This window comes from Papio anubis, chromosome 4 (genome assembly GCF_008728515.1).
Source record: "Papio anubis isolate 15944 chromosome 4, Panubis1.0, whole genome shotgun sequence".
NCBI classification, from domain to species: domain Eukaryota; kingdom Metazoa; phylum Chordata; class Mammalia; order Primates; family Cercopithecidae; genus Papio; species Papio anubis.
In genome coordinates this window covers 93,828,910-93,844,315 of record NC_044979.1, presented here as the reverse complement: position 1 = coordinate 93,844,315, position 15,406 = coordinate 93,828,910, and the positions used below count along the sequence as shown (strand labels likewise).

Here is a 15,406-nt window from a genome sequence, read left to right as displayed (position 1 = left end):
CCAATAGGCTGTGTTTGGAAATACATATGTGAAAGATATCCAAGAACTCTACGCATTTTCTTCATTATAGCACTTACCATACTGTATTAAAACTATATATTAATATATCCATCCTGTACCCAAGAAAGAAAGAAACGATCATGTCTTTTAAAAATTTGTATCTCTATTACTTACAACAGTGTCTGGCACATACACTTAAAAGCTTGAATTTTAGGATATTTTTTCTTGCATAAGCTCAACCAGACTATTTTACAACTATAAATAAAAAAGACCTCAAGTAAAGTCTATTGCTTTCATCATTTAAAAAAAAAAACAAAAAACATGGCAATCAAGTTAAAGAACTATGCAAAATACATGAATAAAAGTTAACAGTTCTAAGCCAAATGAAGTACAATAAGGGAAATAAAATAACAATTTCATTTGAGTGGCTAGTACGATTGTATATTTAGCCAATAATCTACTCTTCCATCTATCAAGTAAACTTTCAGTCCAGAAACACAAGCAGTAGTAGAAAAAAATCTGCTTTCAAAAAAAGTCACATCTGTACTAATAGAATACTAAGTGCTAAAGTACCATCCTGAATACTTTCACTATGCTCAAACCACAAAAACAAATAAGGCAGGTTTTTTTTTCATCTTATATGAAAATACATTACGAAGTATTTTAATATCAACAGTGTGGTTTAAATAGAAAGAGAACAGACTTTGCTGTCAGATATGTCTGGGTTCAAGTTCCATATTAACATTTAGAACTAGGGTCCGGGCATGGTGGCTAACACCTGCAATCCCAGGACTTTGGGAGGCCGAGGCAGGAGAATTACTTGAGCCAAGGAGTTTAAGACCTATCTGGACAATATGATAAAACCCTATCACTACAAAAAGTACAAAAAAATTAGCCAGGCATGGTTGGTAGTGCACGCCTGTAGTCCTAGCTACTTGAGAGGCTGAAGTGGGAGAATCACTTGTGCCCAGGAGGTTGAGGCTGCAGTGTGCTGTGATCGTGCCACTGCACTCCAGCCTGGGTGACAGAGTGAGACCATACCTCAAAAAAAAAAAAAAAAAGAATAATTTTTTTAATTAAAAAAAAAATAGAACTAGGTAATCTTGAACAATTTCCTTACCCTTGTAAGCCTGTTTCCTCACTTATAAAATGGGAGCAAATATGCCCATTTTAAAAGTTAATGTAAGAAAATGCTTATAAACACACTGCCTGTGTTTCATAGAAATTAAAAAATTATTCTGCTGTCATCTTCTTTCTTCCATAATCAGAAGTGATCAGTTAAAATCTAACATATAAAATAACCAAAATCTAATCCCTTCTCCAAACTAAACATTCCTGGCATTTTCAAAAGCCTAGTTATCCTGCTCATACTTCTCATTCAGAGCCAGTCAGGCTGCCAACTGGTCAACCTAGGTATGATTAGGGAGTAAGATCTACAGGGTGTAATCCACAGAGACAGAAACCACAAATACTTAAGATGGAACAAGTCCAAACACAACAAGTATAGAGCTCATAGGTGCTAGGGAAAGTTATGGTGGTAGTAGGGAATGGTTTATAAGAAAAACAGGAAGTTCAGTTCAGTTCAATACAATAAACTAAAGAAAACTGCAACACGAAATAAATATACTTGCACCTAAGCTAATAAAGAACTTATGTGAAATGTTTCATTGTCATACCCCTACTCACACACACAACTACCTCCCAACAATAGGTGACTCAGACACTAATTAATAGTAAGGCAGAGTCTTATATGCATAAAACACACCACTCAGTCCAGAAAAGATCTACATTAGCATGTATGAAAGCCACTCTGGTTTACAAGCCTAATGTCCTTCAAAAGCCACTGTCTCTTATAACAACGCCATAGGTGTAGCTTCCAGGGTCCCTCAAGGGGCATGTCTAGTTGCAAGAGTCCATATCAAGTATTTGTAGTTTGTAGTTCCTCCCAGTACAGATGCAATTTGACAATCATAAGTTATATTTACCATAAATAATGTTGCCTGGTAATAGCGTTGAAATATTTTACCATATTACCAAGGGAACAAAGACAGGGAGTTAACCAAAGGTCAAGTTTTCATGCAAAAGGGGAAAAGATTTTGTTACCCCTTATCCACAATCACCAGTTGTCTATTACACCTTTCTTACAAGGCCATAAATGAAGCAAATTATTAATATGAAGATACTGTAAAAGTTAAAGATTTTATACAAACTATCATTATAATATCTGCAGTTCCTTTTCTTTTTAGAAAGATAACATTTCCTGAGTTCTAATTTGATTACACTGTGATCTGAGACACTGTTTGCTATGATTTCAGTTCTTTTGCATTTGCTGAAGAGTGTTCTACTTCCAATTATGTGGTCGATTCTAGAATAAGTGCCAAGTGGCACTGAGAAGAATGTATGTTCGGTTGATTTGGGGTAGAGAGTTCTGCAGACATCTAACAGGTCCACTTGATCCAGAACTGAGTTCAAGTCCTGAATATTCTTGTTAATTTTCTGTCTTGATCTAATACTGACAGTGGGGTGTTAAAGTCTCCCATTATTATTGTGTGGGAGTCTAAGTCTCTTTGTAGATCTCTAAGAACTTGTTTTATGAATCTGGGTGCTCCTTGGGTGCATAAATATTCACAATAGTTACCTCTTCTTGTTGAACTGTTCCCTTTACCATTATGTAATGCCCTTCTTTGTCTTTTTTTATCTTTGTTGATTTAAAGTTTGTTTTGTCAGAGACTAGGACTGCAACCCCTGCTTTCTTTTGATTTCTATTTGCTTGGAAAATTTTCCTCCATCCCTTTATTTTGAGCCTGTATGTGTTTTTGTGTGGAAGATGAGTCTTCTGAATACAGCACACCTATGAGTCTTGACCACTTAGCCAATTTGCCAGTCTGTGTCTTTTAACTGGGGAATTTAGCCCATTTACATTTAAGGTTAGTATTGCTCACTCAAAACCACATAATTTCATGGAAATTGAACAACCTGCTCCTGAATGATTCCAGGGTAAATAATCAAATTAAGGCAGAAATCAAGAAGTTCTTTGAAACCAATGAGAACAAAGAGACAATCTACCAGAATCTCTAAGACATAGCTCAAGTAGTGTTGAGAGAAATTTATAGCACTAAATGCCCACATCAGAAAACTAGAAAGATCTCAAATCAACACCTTAACATCACAATTAAAAGAACTAGAAAGGCAAGAGTAAACGAACCCAAAAGCTAGCAGAAGACAAGAAATAATATCAGAGAAGAATTAAAGGAGATAGAAACACACACACACACACACAAACCCTCCAAAAAAATCAATGAATCCAGGATGTTTTTTTTTTTTTGAAAAAATTAACAAAATAGACCACTAGCTAGACTAATAAAGGAGAGAAGAATCAAATAGACTCAATAAAAAATGTTAAAGGGGTATCACCACTGACCCCACAAAAATACCAACTACCTTCAGAGAATACTATAAACACCTCTACACAAATAAACTAGAAAATCTAGAAGAAATGAATAAATTCTTGGATGCCTACACCCTACCAAGACTAAACCAGGAAGAAGTTGAATCCCTGAATAGACCAATAACAAACTCTAAAATTGAGGCAGTAATTAACAGTCCACCAACCAAAAAAAGCCCAGGACCAGACAGATTCACAGCTGAATTCAACCAGAGATACAAAGGACAGCTGGTACCACTCCTTTTGAAACTATTCCCAACAAGTGAAAAGGACTGACTCCTTCCTAACTCATTTTATGAAGCCAGCATTATTCTGATACCCAAACCGGTAAGAGACACAACAAAAAAAGAAAACTTCAGGCCAATATCCCTGATGAACATCGATGCAAAAATCCTCAATAAAATACTGACAAACTGAAACCAGCAGCACATCAAAAAACTTATCCACCACGATCAACTCTGCTTCATCCCTGGGATGCAATGCTGGTTCAACATATGCAAATCAATAAATGTAATCTAGCACATAAATGGAACTAATGACAAAAACCACATGACTATCTCAATAGACGCAGAAAGGGCTTTGATAATATTCAACATCGCTTCATGTTAAAAACTCTCAACAAACTAAGTATTGACAGAACATATCTCAACATAGTAAAAGTAATTTATGACAAACCCACAACCTCAAATTGAATGAGCAAAAGCTGGAAGCATTCCCTTTGAAAACCAGTACAAGACAAGGATGCCCTCTCTCACCACTCCTATTCACCAGAGTATTGGAAGTTCTGGACAGGGCAATCAGGCAAGAGAAAGAAATAAAGGGTATTCAAATAGGAAGAGAGGAAGACAAGTTGTCTGTTTGCAGATGACATGATTTTATATTTAGAAAACCCCATCGTCTCAGCCCAAATCTTCTTGAAATGATAGGCAACTTCAGCAAAGTCTCAGGATACAAAGTAAATGTGCAAAAATCACAATCATTCCTACACACCAACAATAGGCAAGCAAAGAGCCAAACCATGAATGAACTCCCATTCACAAGTGTTACAAAAAGAATAAAATACCTAGGAATACAGCTAATAAGGGATGTGAAGGACCTCTTTAAGAAGAATTACAAACCACTGCTCAAGGAAATAAGAGAGGACACAAACAAATGGAAAAATATTCCATCCTCATGGATAGAAAAAGACTCAAGATCATGAAAATGGCCATACTGCCCAAAGTAATTTATAGAATCAATGCTATTCCCATCAAGCTACCACTGACATTCTTCAAAGAATTAGGAAAAACTATTTTAAATTTCATATGGAATCAAAGAAAGACCTCTTATAACCAAGATAATCCTAATCAAAAGGAAGAATGCTGGAGGCATCATGCTACCTGACTTCAAACTATACTACAAGGTGACAGTAACCAAAACAGCATGCTACTGGTACCAAAACAGACATACAGACCAATGGAGCAGAATAGAAACCCCAGAAATAACACCACACATCTACAACCATCTGATCTTTGACAAACCTGACAAAAACAAGTAATTGGGAAAGCATCTCCTATTCAGTAAATGGTGCTGGGAAAACGAGACATATGCAGAAAACTGAAACTGAACCCCTTCCTTACACTTTACACAAAAATTAACTCTAGATGGATTAAAGATTGAAATGTAAAACCTAAAATATAAAAACCCTAGAAGAAAACCTAGGCAATAGCGTTCAGGACATAGGTATGGGCAAAGACTTCATGACAAAAACAACAAAAGCAATTGCAACACAAGTCAAAATTGACAAATGGGATCTAATTAAACTAAAGAGTTTCTGCACAGCAAAAGAAACTATCATCAGAGTGAACAGGCAACCTGTTCTCCTGAACAGGAGAAAATTTTTGCAATTTACCCATCTAACAAAGGTCTAATATCCAGAATCTACAAGGAACTTAAACATATTTACAGGAAAAAGACAACCCCATCAAAAAGTGAGCAAAGGATATGAACAGGCACTTCTCAAAGGAAGACATTTATGTGGCCAACAAACATATGAAAAAAAGCTGAACATCACTAATCATCAGAGAAATGCAAATCAAAACCACAAAGGGATACCACTTCATACCAGTTAGAATGGCGATCATTAAAGTCAGGAAACAACAGATGCTGGAGAGGATGTGGAGAAGTAAGAACACTTTTACACTGTTGGTGGGAATGTAAATTAGTTCAACCATTATGGAAGATGATATGGCAATTTCTCAAGGATCTAGAACCAGAAATACCATTCAACCCAGCAATCCCATTACTGGGTATACACCCAAAGGAATATAAATCATCCTGCTATAAAGATACATGCACAAGTATGTTTATTGCAGCACTATTTACAATAGCAAAGACTTGGAACCAACCCAAATGCCCATCAATAATAGACTGGATAAAGAAAATGTGTTACATATACACCATGGAATACGATGCAGCCATAAAAAGGAATGAGTTCATGTCCTCTCCAGTGACATGGATGAAGCTGGACACCATCATCTTCGGCAAACTAACACAGGAATAGAAAACCAAACACCGCATGTTTTTACTCATAAGTGGGAGTTGAACATTAAGAACACATGGACACAGAGAGGGAAGCAATACACACCAGGGCTTATTGGGGGGTGGGAGGGTGAGGGGAGGGAATTTAGAGGACAGGTCAATAAGTGCAGCAAACCACCACGGCACATGTATACCTATGTAACAAACCGGCACATTCTGCACATGTATCCTGTTGTTATTTTTTTTTTAAGAAGAAATTTTTTTAAAAAATTTCCTTATGTTCAACAGATAAAAACTATAATAGAGAAAAATTCTCAACTAACCACATATTCACAAGTTTTAATCTTCTCCTGAGCCAGATTGTATTCTGCCCATATTATCTCTAATCCATTCAAAGAAGCTGGAGTAGTAAAGCACCCTTCATCCAACACTTGTATAGCATCTGAAAGGTCATTTCCGAAACGAACACTGATGCCGACATGCCTATTTTTAAAAACAACAAAAAGAAAAAGATCAATACATTAGAAAGCTGATGTGAGAAAAAGTTACACTTTAATAGTAATGGCCTAAAAGTTATTGTTTACAGCACTGGCTTTGAAGAGGTACTTTTTAAAACTTTATATAAAATCATGTATAACTTATATTTTTCAGTCCACGTGTTTTTATGTAGACATGCATAATATAAACTTTTAATTAAAAAACATTTGCGAATATACTAATTTCATGACACAAAAAATATGAAAAAATTAAAAATTTTTTAAACTATAAAAAAGGCAACTTTGAAAGTCTGCAGAATTTGAAATGGTATCAAATGAAGCTTCAATTTTTGGTCTGCAAATAATTTACGAAGTCTAAGAGAAACCCACTTACCATAGGCTAATTGATCTAAACAAGAGTTAAGTTCCTACGGTATATTTTTTAGTCACAAAAACATCACTTCTAAACAAAGACCCAAAACATTTCTAATATTAAACACTGAAATACATGTGTCCTCTAGATACATTTAAGAAAAAGCAATAAAAACAACTAAGATAGAGGGGGCGCACCCAAGATGGCCAAATAGGAACAGCTCCAGTCTCCAGCTCCCAGTGTGTGACAGAGAAGACAGGTGATTTCTGCATTTTCAACTGAGGCACCAGGTTCATCTCAATGGGGAGTACCAGACGATCGGTGCTGGTCAGCTGGTGCAGCCCGACCAGCGAGAGCTGAAGCAGGGTGAGGCATCGCCTCACCTGGGAAGCGCAAGGGGGAAGGGAATCCCTTTTCCTAGCCAAGGGAAACTGAGACACACAACACCTGGAAAATCAGGTAACTCCCACCCTAATACTGCACTTTACCAAGGGTCTTAGCAAATGGCACGCCAGGAGATTATATCCCACACCTAGCCCAGAGGGTCCCACGCCCACGGAGCCTCCTTCATTGCTAGCACAGCAGTCTGAGATCTAACTGCAAGGCAGCAGTGAGGCTGGGGGAGGGGCGCCCGCCATTGCTGAGGCTTAAGTAGGTAAACAAAGCCACCAGGAAGCTCGAACTGGGTAGAGCCCACCACAGCTCAAGGAGGCCTGCCTGCCTCTGTAGACTCCCCCTCTGGGGACAGGGCATAGCTAAACAAAAAGCAGAAGAAACCTTGGCAAAGGTAAATGCCCCTGTCTGATAGCTTTGAAGAGAGCAGTGGATCTCCCAGCACAGAGGTTGAGATCTGAGAACGGACAGACTGCCTGCTTAAGAGGGTCCCTGACTCCTGAGTAGCCTAACTGGGAGACATCCCCTACTAGGTGCAGACCTACACCTCACACCTCACACAGCGGGGTTCAACCCTCAGACGAAGATTCCAGAGCAAGAACCAGACAGCAACACTCGTTGCTCAGCAATATTCTATCTTCTGCAGCCTCTGCTGCTGATACCCAGGCAAACAGGGTCTGGAGTGGACCTCAAGCAAATTCCAACAGACCTACAGCTGAGGGTCATGACTGTTAGAACGAAAACTAACAAAGAGAAAGGACACCCACACCAAAACCCCATCAGTACATCACTATCATCAAAGACCAAAGGCAGATAAAACCACAAAGATGGGAGAAAAGCAGGGCAGAAAAGCTGGAAATTCAAAAAATCAGAGCACATCTCCCCCTCCAAAGGAATGCAGCTCATCACCAGCAACGGAACAAAGCTGGATGGAGAATGACTTTGACAAGTTGAGAGAAGAAGGCTTCAGTCGATCAAACTTCTAAGAGCTAAAGGAGGAACTACATAACCAGTGCAGGGAAACTTTAACCTTGAAAAAAGAATGGATGAATGGATAACTAGAATAATCAATGCAGAGAAGACCTTAAAAGAACTGATAGAGATGAAAACCATAACACGAGAAAATACGTGACAAATGCACAAGCTTCAGTAACCGACTCAATCAACAAGAAGAAAGAGTATCAGCGATTGAAGATCAAATAAATGAAATGAAGCGAGAAGAGACACATGGAGAAAAAAGAGTAAAAAGAAATGAACAAAGCCTCCAAGAAGTATGGGATTATGTGAAAAGACCAAATCTACGTCTGACTGGTGTGCCTGAAAGTGACAGGGAAAATGGAATCAAGTTGGAAAACACTCTGCAGGATATTATCCAGGAGAACTTCCCCAACCTAGTAAGGCAGGCCAACATTCAAATTCAGGAAATACAGAGAATGCCACAAAGATACTCCTCGAGAAGAGCAACTCCAAGACACATAATTGTCAGATTCACCAAAGTTGAAATGAAGAAAAAATTGTCAAGGGCAGCCAGAGAGAAAGGTCGGGTTACACACAAAGGGAAGCCCATCAGACTAACAGTAGATCTCTCGGAAGAAACTCTACAAGCCAGAAGAGAGTGGGGGCCAATATTCAACATTCTTTTTTTTTTTTTTTTTTTTTTTTGTGAGCACATGTCAAAGATTTATTTACCTCATCAAGAGAAGAAGCAGAATGACAAAGCTGGAATAAAGAGGAGTATGACAACCATCATGTGGATAGTCATTTGAAGTAATTTTGGAGTGAGAGTGCAAAGTTAGACACCAAACTGGTTAATGTCCTACAGGGCAATAAAGCCATAACCATCTGGGTTACCTTTTTTTTTCTCAACAGATGTCATTAGCAATGTAACATTTTCTATGGGATAACATCAAACTTTACAAAGTCTGAGCCTTAATTAGTAAGATGCACAATGTTACCTCCCCCTAGAATATCAGATGACTTTTGAGCAAGCAGATTAAAAGGTACACATTAATCTTTTTTCTTTATTTTCAAGATTTGGATAACACTTCTTTTTTTTTTTTTTTTTTTTTTTTATTATTTTTTTAATTTTTTTTTTTTTTTTTTTTTAATCATTTTTTTTTTTTTTTTAATTTATTTATTATTATTGTACTGTAAGTTGTAGGGTACATGTGCATAACGTGCAGGTTTGTTACATATGTATACTTGTGCCTTGTTGGTGTGCTGCACCCATCAACTCGTCATTTACATCAGGTATAACTCCCAATGCAATCCCTCCCCCCTCCCCCCTCCCCATGATAGGCCCCGGTGTGTGATGTTCCCCTTCCCGAGTCCAAGTGATCTCATTGTTCAGTTCCCACCTATGAGTGAGAACATGCGGTGTTTGGTTTTCTGTTCTTGTGATAGTTTGCTAAGAATGATGGATTCCAGCTGCATCCATGTCCCTACAAAGGACACAAACTCATCCTTTTTTATGGCTGCATAGTATTCCATGGTGTATATGTGCCACATTTTCTTAATCCAATCTGTCACTGATGGACATTTGGGTTGATTCCAAGTCTTTGCTATTGTGAATAGTGCTGCAATAAACATACGTGTGCATGTGTCTTTAGAGCAGCATAATTTATAATCCTTTGGGTATATACCCAGTAATGGGATGGCTGGGTCATATGGTACATCTAGTTCTAGATCCTTGAGGAATCGCCCAAAAAAGAGCCCGCATCTCCAAGACAATCCTAAGTCAAAAGAACAAAGCTGGAGGCATCACGCTACCTGACTTCAAACTATACTACAAGGCTACAGTAACCAAAACAGCATGGTACTGGTACCAAAACAGAGATATAGACCAATGGAACAGAACAGAGTCCTCAGAAATAATACCACACATCTACAGCCATCTGATCTTTGACAAACCTGAGAGAAACAAGAAATGGGGAAAGGATTCCCTATTTAATAAATGGTGCTGGGAAAATTGGCTAGCCATAAGTAGAAAGCTGAAACTGGATCCTTTCCTTACTCCTTATACGAAAATTAATTCAAGATGGATTAGAGACTTAAATGTTAGACCTAATACCATAAAAATCCTAGAGGAAAACCTAGGTAGTACCATTCAGGACATAGGCATGGGCAAAGACTTCATGTCTAAAACACCAAAAGCAACGGCAGCAAAAGCCAAAATTGACAAATGGGATCTCATTAAACTAAAGAGCTTCTGCACAGCAAAAGAAACTACCATCAGAGTGAACAGGCAACCTACAGAATGGGAGAAAATTTTTGCAATCTACTCATCTGACAAAGGGCTAATATCCAGAACCTACAAAGAACTCAAACAAATTTACAAGAAAAAAACAAACAACCCCATCAAAAAGTGGGCAAAGGATATGAATAGACATTTCTCAACATTCTTAAAGAAAAGAATTTTCAACCCAGAATTTCATATCCAGCCAAACTAAGTTTCATACGTGAGGAGAAATAAAATCCTTTACAGACAAGCAAATGCTTAGAGATTTTGTCACCACCAGGCCTGCCCTACAAGAGATCCTGAAGGAAGCAATAAACATGGAAAGGAACAACTGGTACCAGCCATTGCAAAAACATGTCAAAATGTAAAGTCCATTGATGCTAGGAAGAAACTGCATCAACTAACGAGCAAAATAACCAGCTAATATCACAATGACAGGATCAAGTTCACACATAACAATATTAACCTTAAATGTACATGGACTAAATGTCCCAATTAAAAGACACAGACTGGAAAGTTGGATAAAGAGTCAAGACCCATCAGTTTGCTATATTCAGGAGACCCATCTCACATGCAGAGACACATAGGCTCAAAATAAAGGGATGGAGGAAGATCTACCAAGCAAATGGAAAACAAAAAAAGGCAGGGGTTGCAATCCTAGTCTCTGATAAAACAGACTTTAAACCAACAAAGATCAAAAGAGACAAAGAAGGCCATTACATAATGGTAAAGGGATCAATTCAACAAGAAGAGCTAACTATCCTAAGTATCTATGCACCCAATACAGGAGCACCCAGATTCATAAAGCAAGTCCTTAGAGACTTACAAAGAGACTTAGACTCCCATACAATAATAATGGGAGACTTTAACACCCCACTGTCAACATTAGACAGATCAACGAGACAGAAAGTTAACAAGGATATCCAGGAATTGAACTCAACTCTGCACCAAGCAGACCTAATAGACATCTACAGAACTCTCCACCCCAAATCAACAGAATATACATTCTTCTCAGCACCACACTGCACTTATTCCAAAATTGACCACATAAGTTGGAAGTAAAGCACTCCTCAGCAAATGTACAAGAACAGAAATTATAACAAACCGTCTCTCAGACCACAGTGCAATCAAACTAGAACTCAGGACTAAGAAACTCAACCAAAACCACTCAACTAACATGGAAACTGAACAACCTGCTCCTAAATGACTACTGGGTACATAACAAAATGAAGGCAGAAATAAAGATGTTCTTTGAAACCAATGAGAACAAAGATACAACGTACCAGAATCTCTGGGACACATTTAAAGCACTGTGTAGAGGGAAATTTATAGCACTAAATGCCCACAAGAGAAAGCAGGAAAGATCTAAAATTGACACCCTAACATCACAATTAAAAGAACTAGAGAAACAAGAACAAACACATTCAAAAGCTAGCAGAAGGCAAGAAATAACTAAGATCAGAGCAAAACTGAAGGAGATAGAGACATAAAAAACCCTCCAAAAAAATCAATGAATCCAGGAGCTGATCTTTTGAAAAGACCAACAAAATTGATAGACCACTAGCAAGACTAATAAAGAAGAAAAGAGAGAAGAATCAAATAGACGCAATAAAAAATGATAAAGGAGGTATCACCACCGACCCCACAGAAATACAAACTACCATCAGAGAATACTATAAACACCTCTACACAAATAAACTAGAAAACCTAGAAGAAAGAGATAATTTCCTGGACACTTACACTCTCCCAAGACTAAACCAGGAAGAAGTTGAATCCCTGAATAGACCAATAGCAGGCTCTGAAATTGAGGCAATAATTAATAACCTACCAACCAAAAAAAGTCCAGGACCAGACGGATTCACAGCCGAATTCTACCAGAGGTACAAACAGGAGCTGGTACCATTCCTTCTGAAACTATTCCAATCAACAGAAAAAGAGGGAATCCTCCCTAACTCATTCTACGAGGCCAACATCATCCCGATACCAAAGCCTGACAGAGATACAACAAAAAAAGAGAATTTTAGACCAATATCCCTGATGAACATCGATGCAAAAATCCTCAATAAAATACTGGCAAACCGAATCCAGCAGCACATCAAAAAGCTTATCCACCATGATCAAGTGGGCTTCATCCCTGGGATGCAAGGCTGATTCAACATACGCAAATCAATAAAAGTAATCCAGCATATAAACAGAACAAAAGACAAAAACACATGATTATCTCAACAGATGCAGAAAAGGCCTTTGAAAGAATTCAACAGTCCTTCATGCCAAAAACTCTCAATAAATTCGGTATTGATGGAACGTATCTCAAAATAATAAGAGCTATCTATGATATACCCACAGCCAATATTATACTGAATGGGCAAAACCTGGAAGCATTCCCTTTGAAAACTGGCACAAGACAGGGATGCCCTCTCTCACCACTTCTGTTCAACATAGTGTTAGAAGTCTGGCCAGGACAATCAGGCAGGAGAAAGAAATAAAGAGTATTCAATTAGGAAAAGAGGAAGTCAAATTGTCTGTTTGCAGATGACATGATTGTATATTTAGAAAACCCTATTGTCTCAGCCCAAAATCTCCTTAAGCTGATAAGCAACTTCAGCAAAGTCTCAGGATACAAAATCAATGTGCAAAAATCACAAGCATTCTTATACACCAGTAACAGACAAACAGAGCCAAATCATGAATGAACTGCCATTCACAATAGCTTCAAAGAGAATAAAATACCTAGGAATCCAACTTACAAGGGATGTAAAGGACCTCTTCAAGGCGAACTACAAACCACTGCTCAGTGAAATAAAAGAGGACACAAACAAATGGAAGAACATACCATGCTCATGGATAGGAAGAATCAATATTGTGAAAATGGCCATAATGCCCAAGGTAATTTATAGATTCAATGCCATCCCCATCAAGCTACCCATGACTTTCTTCACAGAATTGGAAAAAAGTGCTTTAAAGTTCATATGGAACCAAAAAAGACCCTGCATTGCCAAGACAATCCTAAGTCAAAAGAACAAAGCTGGAGGCATCACACTACCTGACTTCAAACTATACTATCAGGCTACAGTAACCAAAACAGCATGCTACTGTTACCAAAACGGAGATATAGACCAATGGAACAGAACAGAGCCCTCAGAAATAATACCACACATCTACAGCCATCTGATCTTGACAAATCTGACAAAAACAAGAAATGGGGAAAGGATTCCCTATTTAACAAATGGTGCTGGGAAAATTGGCTAGCCATAAGTAGAAAGCTGAAACTGGATCCTTTCCTTACTCCTTATACGAAAAGTAATTCAAGATGGATTACAGACTTAAATGTTAGACCTAAAACCATAAAAACCCTAGAAGAAAACCTAGGTAATACCATTCAGGCCACAGGCATGGGCAAGGACTTCATGTCTAAAACACCAAAAGCAACGGCAACAAAAGCCAAAATTGACAAATGGGATCTAATTAAACTAAAGAGCTTCTGCACAGCAAAAGAAACTACCATCAGAGTGAACAGGCAACCTACGGAATGGGAGAAAATGTTTGCAATCTACTCATCTGACAAAGGGCTAATATCCAGAACCTATAAAGAACTCAATCAAATTTACAAGAAAAAAACAAACAACCCCATCAAAAAGTGGGCAAAGGATATGAACAGACACTTCTTTAAAGAAGACATTCATACAGCCAACAGACACGTGAAAAAATGCTCATCACCACTGGCCATCAGAGAAATGCAAATCAAAACCACATTGAGATACCATCTCACACCAGTTAGAATGGCAATCATTAAAAAAATCAGGAAACAACAGGTGCTGGAGAGGATGTGGAGAAATAGGAACACTTTTACACTGTTGGTGGGACTGTAAACTAGTTCAACCATTGTGGAAAACAGTGTGGTGATTCCTCAAGAATCTAGAACTAGAAATACCATTTGACCCAGCCATCCCATTACTGGGTCTATACCCAAAGGATTATAAGTCATGCTGCTATAAAGACACATGCACGTGTATGTTTATTGAGGCACTATTCACAGTAGCAAAGACTTGGAATTAACCCAAATGTCCATCAGTGACAGACTGGATTAAGAAAATGTGGCACATACACACCATGGAATACTATGCAGCCATAAAAAAGGATGAGTTCGTGTCTTTTGTAGGGACATGGATGCAGCTGGAAACCATCATTCTCAGCAAACTATCACAAGAACAGAAAACCAAGTACCGCATGTTCTCACTCATAGGTGGGAACTGAACAATGAGATCACTTGGACACAGGAAGGGGAGCATCACACACAGGGTCCTATTGTGGGGAGGGGGGAGGGAGAGAATTAGGAGATATACCTAATGTAAATGACGAGTTAATGGGTGCAGCACACCAACATGGCACATGTATACATCTGTAACAAACCTGCACGTTGTGCACACGTACCCTAGAACTTAAAGTATAATAAAAAATAAAAATAAAAAATAATAAAAAAAATAAAAAGCTAAGATAATTATTTACCCAAACTTTGGTGAATGAGTGGGTGACAGTAGGGTTAAATCAAGGAATAAATGTTTGCAAAGCGAAAATTGTAAGAAGCACCCCCTACCACCAGAGGTTCAAAAACAAACAATAACAAATACAGTGGGCTCACTGAATGCTTTCATGCCGCATTGTTTATTGCAAAGGCATCTGTATGATTCTTGCATACTTTACCAATTTTTATTTTATGATAATTTGTATATATTCATTCACTCATTCATTTTCCAACCTGCTTACTCCAATCCAGGGGTCATAGGTGGCCACAACTATCTCAGCAGCTCAGAGCGTTAAGATGGGAGCCAAACCTGGACATGACACCATTGCACTGCAGGACACACTCACGCTCATCCACACTCACTCATACTGGGACAATACAGACACATCAATTCACCTAAGTGGGATGTGAGAGAAAACCACAGTATTCCAAGAAAACC

At 38.2% G+C, this 15,406-nt stretch overlaps 1 protein-coding gene across 9 annotated transcripts in view; it reads right to left on the bottom strand.

Annotated features, from left to right (window-relative positions):
- Window positions 1-15,406, bottom strand: part of STK31 (serine/threonine kinase 31) — a 141,435-nt gene that overhangs the window by 76,081 nt on the left and 49,948 nt on the right. For all 9 annotated transcript variants that reach the window (XM_031665322.1, XM_009203228.4, XM_009203223.4 and 6 more), the window contains one exon: window positions 6,289-6,448. In XM_031665322.1, the coding sequence (XP_031521182.1) occupies window positions 6,289-6,448 (160 nt within the window). The remainder of the gene's footprint in view (window positions 1-6,288; window positions 6,449-15,406) is intronic.